Genomic DNA, 6,105 nt, shown 5'->3' on the forward strand with positions numbered 1-6,105 from the left:
TTTCTAAGAGTCCAAAAAAAAAAGGTGATTTTCGGTTGCCCTCACTGGCAAAAATTGGTTCATCAGAAACATCAAAACCGAGTGTTATCCTTTAGTAGAAATGTTGGCGCAGGGAATGAACGAAAGGAAATTTTGATTTTTTAATTTTTTTTAAATAGTCGACTTTTTACGAAAAAATTGACATTTTTGCAGAAAAATCGCCGAGTTTTTAAGAAAAGAAAAAAAATTGGCAATTTTTCGAAAAATCCTTTCGTTCATTCCCTAGATACGTGTATCTATTATTACTGTACAAAATTTCGTAAGAATCGGATAAATGGTCTGGACGCAGCGAGGGCAACCGTTTTAAAAACGCGAATAGGAGAAATTAACGTTTAAAGTTTTGGACACTTACTTGGATCGCTACGGCGCGCTCCGTTTAAACTACTACAGTTTCGTAAACAATGGGCGGATCTCTACCAAAATTCGAAGAAATATTTTTGAAATAATATTCTTTTAGAAAATCGAAAAAAAAAATCGATTTTTTTGTTAACACTATTCCTACCGACACTTCACGTATACCTATTCCTACCGCGGGCGGTCAAATGACTGGTCTTTTACAACTTATATTTTTCAGTATTGAATGCAGACCAATAGCCACCTTGCAAGTATAAAAATATATTTTCTTTTATTCAAGTGTACATAATCTACATTTTATTTTTTTTCGCCGCATTTTTTACAAATGAGCTTCTCAACTGTACATTTTCCGCATACGTACTTTTTATATTTTAGACAGATTTTGTTCGTCTTATTATCTTTACAATACCTTATCTGGCATGTTATCCGTTCACGAGAAAACTGTACTTGTACTTGCGATAGGTATTGGTTGATTTTCTTTGCAGAGCTCTTGTTGGTATTCGATGGCAAGTTCTTCTGCCAATTGGAATAGAAATTCCTGTCTTGTAATTTCTCCTCCCGTAGTTTCTTTATATAACACCCATGCATTTATCCCGGCTAAATCCAAGATATTAAAAAATACTGGCACAGGCCATCTCCGAGATTTAGATTTTACCGAATAATTTCTGGCCATTTGATCGGTCACATCTACGCCAAATTTGGTGCTATTATACAATTGAATTGTCTCCGGTGTTCGGGTGTCATTTTCTTCAACTTGTACGGAGTTGTGCATTGAACTGAGAATTAGAACTTTCTTTCTTGGTTTGGCTTTCTGAATTGTCAACATACAATTATTTGAGCGATAGAGTTTGGTTGAGAAAAGTGCCATGTCTTTTTTCAGTTTTGCCAGTCTTGGTAGCTCTATTCTTTTTGCTCTAATTGTCCCAACAATCGTAGTTTTTTTTTTGCTAAAATTTTTGTTGCTAAAGATAGGCTTGTAAAAAAGTTGTCCGTGGTTATATCTCTTCCACATCCTACATACGATTCTGCTAATTTCATAGTGAAAAACTCTTCAAGAGGAACTAAGGGTTCTCTACTTTTATCTTTTCCCAAATATGGAAAGCCGTTTATTATATATTTGCTACGTACATGGGATGCTAACCAAAATTTTATACCAAATTTGTCCGGTTTATTGAACATGTATTGAGTGAATCTACACCTTGCTTTCGTTGGAAACAATTGTTCGTCCATAGTAATATATGGTCCTGGTTTATAACAATTTTGACTGTTGTCAATAAACTTGTACCAAACTTCGGAAATCATAGCAAATTTATCGGTTTGTAACCGTTGGCTTCGTTGGTTTCTGTCGTCAAATCGAATAAATCTCATAATCTCCGTAAAGTCATGTCTACTTATAGTATTTGAGAAAAAAGGCGGGCCCTACTTTTGATTCCATAGAAGTGCTATATATATATTCTTAGCCTCATATGCGCCGCGTGCATACAGAATTGCAAAAAAACACTGCTAACCCGATAGTCGAGCGAGAACTGTAGACACTTTGAAGTGCCGTAAATCATTTTCTGGAAGGCACTTCTCGAATGAAATCGTACCACAACTACATTACCTTTCCTTTGTAACGACTTTATAGTTTTGGCATTGAGTCTTAGAGAGAAACTATTACAAAAATGTATAAATCGTACTACCGGTCGAATGACCGGTCGTGGTAGATAAGACAGACCACAAATTTTTCTCAGAAAATAAACAATAAAAAAAATAATTGAATATTGAAAAATGTATCAAACATATATATGAGGAAAAGTCGTAAAGTTTAAAGGTGATTCACTTACGTTGAATGTAGGAAAATCCAATTAAAAATTTAAAAACGGTCATTTGACCGGTCCTGGTAGGAATAGTGTTAACGTGTCCCCTTAATCGATCTGGGTTATTGGCACGATGTTCTAATTCTCTCACTTTAGTCCAGAGCTTCTCTCTCTCTTCCAATAAGTTAAAAATTTCTTTATTCGTTTCATAATACTTTCAAACTTTATCAACTTCGAATTCGTGCAAAGTTAATAAATTATTTGTGTACATACGTACGAGAATAAAATGCAGTAAATTTCTTTCGTTGAGATTAACCGTATTTACGTACTTCCCACATGCTAACTAATTCTGTGCGTACTTTATTCACATATTTTGCAATATGTGCTCTTTCTTTACATCAGCCGATTTCTGCATTTAGTGCTTTTAAAGTAGCTTTACTATATCCTGGATGGTTGTCGAAAAATGCACGACAGAAATCTTTAGGTTTTTCATGACTTCCGCACAGGGCTAATAATTCTTCTTTTTTATTCTCAATTGCCTCTTTTACGCTATTTAATTGTCTTTCTAACATTTCTTGAAAATTATTTAACATTGCCATGTTAACAGAAGTTAATGCAAAACTATCTGGATCATTACATACTATTCCTTCAAAATGGGATGGACTAAATCCTAGATCATGCACTATTTTAGCAATGTAATTATATTTATTTGAGAATAATTTTTTATTCTTTATTTTTTATTAATTAACAAATTGTTGTATTTTTTTCTCTGAATAGATCTATTTTTATAATATACAATAATATTAAAATTATGTCAATTTCAAATTCGTATAGAAAATTCCTAATAGATAAGTAAAAACTATATATACATATACTCTTAACATATTTTTTAGAAACTAAAAATCACTTTAATATTGTTTTAAAAAAATATGAACGCATTGAACGCCGGCACTGCTCATATTGTTTGTCTCTTACGAAAAAAACAGATACTGATGTTTTTAATCGATTATTAAAATAATTTTAGAATTAAGATAATTATTATTATAGAAATGCAATCTTGCGTATACATTTTATTTAAAATGAATACATCTATTTCAAAGGTGAAAGAATCTTCGGGGTTGTAATTCATGAGTCACCAATGATTCTATATCTATAGATAGAATTTTCTACAGTATTGTACTCTGACCCTTTTAACCTTTGTTCGTTAGTTATCTATATAAATTAATAAAGCTAACTTTCAGAAACTTTTATTAGTCATTTGGGCTATATGTAATTTTTAAGTTTATAAACAATTAAAAGACGAAACAATTTACTTTGAATCATAAGTTCGTACCTTTGCCCTTTTCTTATCATATACCGAGACCCATATAAGCGCCCTTTTCACCAGTTTCTCTTTCAGTATATTTTACTCTCTCGTGTAACGAGTATCTAATTGTTTTATTTTTCTCTCTTTAAATAGATCTATTTTATTATAATAAAAAAAAATTTTATAATTATTACAACTTTGTAATCGTATAGAGGATACGCGCAATGGGTAAGTAAAAACTATATATACAAGTGGGATTCCCCTTCTCCTGTTAGTCTTCAGAACGGATATTTAATCAAAGAAAAGGAAAGAATTTCGCGATGTTGTCAAAGGTTGACATAGAAAGAAAAAAAAACTCTCTTCGCGAATATGCAATATTTAATATAAAGAAATAAGTATACGAAATAATTAATGGTATAATAAAACGTCTTTTCTCTTTGGCCGCTAAACGACGACCAAATCTCGCTCGCTTTTCTTTGATTTCCTTTTTTGGACGACGCTCTCGCTAACGCTATTCAACTGTTTATTTCGCATTTGTTCATCTTTTGTCTGATTGCACACGATACTCTTTGGCTCACTCATGCCTACGTGTTCTCACTCACACTTCTAGCACTTTTTACACTCTCACACCCCACACTCGGCCATTATGCTATTTCTTCGGTCCACGAAGAAAACTCTTCAAACGGTTTCATTACCGTTATGGTAATCTATGGTCCTTCACCTTCACCCACACGAATCACTTCATATCTATTCTTCCCTTATCTAATTCTTCGATTATCTTTTCTTCGTGTATCATCATTATTTCGTCCTTTTTAATCTCTTTTTCTTTGATTTTTCTCTAGGTGCTATTTACACCAGGGTTTATATTTCTCCTGAAAATACTGCTGTAGTTACTACAGGTTTTTCAAGTTCACTTTCATCTAGCACTGGTAAGTCTTCTTTGATTTCTTTTATTTTTATCTTTTCCAAATTTTCGATAATTTCTGTTTCTGGTATCTGGTTCATTTCTCTTCACACATACATATACTCTTAACATATTTGGTAGAAATTAAAACACACACAAAAATGATAAACAAAATATGAAAGAATAAGAAGAATCTACAGAGGCATAACAATAGTAAAAAACAGAATCCTACAAAAAAATATGACCGGAGATCAATGTGTTAACATATTTCATGTGCTTATTTTATCTACCTTGTTTTAATACATCATATTATGAAAGATATCAACTTTGTGTGAGTGTGTGCATGTGTGTGGGCAACCAATACATAACAGACATAATAATCGAATGTCTTTCTAATGCAAATCTAAATGTTCCAAATCAATTTAATGTAGTGATGTATGAAGGGGTCGTTTACAGATTTGGCAATGGGAAGCGTTGCATGGACCTCGATGCGTCCGTAAGCAATTCTGACATAATCTATGACGTTTGACCACCGTCAGTCTATTTTGTTCCATCATATTATTGTATCGAGGGCAGCAATATAAAGGGTGGTCAGCTCGTCTACAAAGAATACACTTCATCATGGTACGAGTAAGAAATGTGCGTGTCGGACGTGTATCCTGTCGTTTTCGTGGTCGTAAATTCATCTTCTCGGGATATCCACGTTTCGCGTGGGGCTCATGGTTCGCGGATGTTGATGACGTTTCCAGCGGAGCACACGCACGCGCATATCGGGTTAAAAAATTAAAGAATTGCTCACTAGTCGGATATTCGTCGGAATCTATCTGTTTATTCCATTCTTGTAGCATTTCGGGGGGTAACGCGCGTTCAGCGAGGCGTACTGGCCAGACCACCGAACTTACATTAAATGTCTCGAGTGTGGAGATGTAAGAACGCAGTTCGTTCAAGAATGCAGTTACGTCCTTTGCTGATCCGGCCTTCGGTCGGGATATGTCGATTAACGCGTCGATTACCCGAGCTAATAGTATCCATGGTACATCGAACGCCTTCAGTAAAGCTCCCCACGCGTCCTTATATTTTTCCCCAGTTAATTGATAATGTTCGATCGTTTGAAGGGCTTCGCCGCGAAGGAAGTCGCGAAGGTATACGTGTTTTTCTAAATCCGATATATCAGTACGCGTGTCTACTTACTTTTCAGATCACTCCATTCTAAAGAAGTTTTCACTTCAATAAACGGAAACGCAGCTATGTAATGGCTGCTGTACTAAATAACGAGAGAGAAAGAGACAAACATATAGGATTAAGCCTGCGAGAGAGAGACGGAATATGGCTATACAGTTTTTCTTATTCTCGGTCTCCTCTTTATGCTATGCTTCGTAGTTATCGCTCCTGGTTGTATATGTGTGCGTTTGTGTGTGACTGCATACTACAAAGCGTGGACACGTATTCTTTCGATACTCGAAATGTTTGTAGATCGGAGCAATAGAAGAAGAGTAGAGGGAATAAACAGAGATAAGCACGTAGGTATGCGACAAAAGTATGAGGTCTAAACCAACCGACGGTCGAAATAAAGAAAGAAGTTGCGTGGTCTGTTTTTATTTTACCAAACGTGTCATTTCTTTTCTATTTAAAAATGTTTCTATTTTATTGAAAAATTAATATTTTTAAATTATTTATTTTGTTCGCAAATATTATAATTAACA

At 34.3% G+C, this 6,105-nt stretch overlaps 1 protein-coding gene across 1 annotated transcript; it reads right to left on the minus strand.

The window, feature by feature from the left end:
- Positions 1-690: 690 nt before the first annotated feature.
- Positions 691-1,261, minus strand: LOC149033525 (uncharacterized). Its single transcript, XM_089177119.1, is given in 2 exon segments — positions 691-834; positions 836-1,261. Coding segments are annotated over 2 exon segments (570 nt in total).
- Between the last annotated feature and the right edge of the window lie 4,844 nt (positions 1,262-6,105).

This window comes from Polistes dominula, unplaced genomic scaffold (assembly GCF_049000335.1).
Source record: "Polistes dominula isolate Pdom_NZ unplaced genomic scaffold, Pdom_raw_medaka contig_507, whole genome shotgun sequence".
NCBI classification, from domain to species: domain Eukaryota; kingdom Metazoa; phylum Arthropoda; class Insecta; order Hymenoptera; family Vespidae; genus Polistes; species Polistes dominula.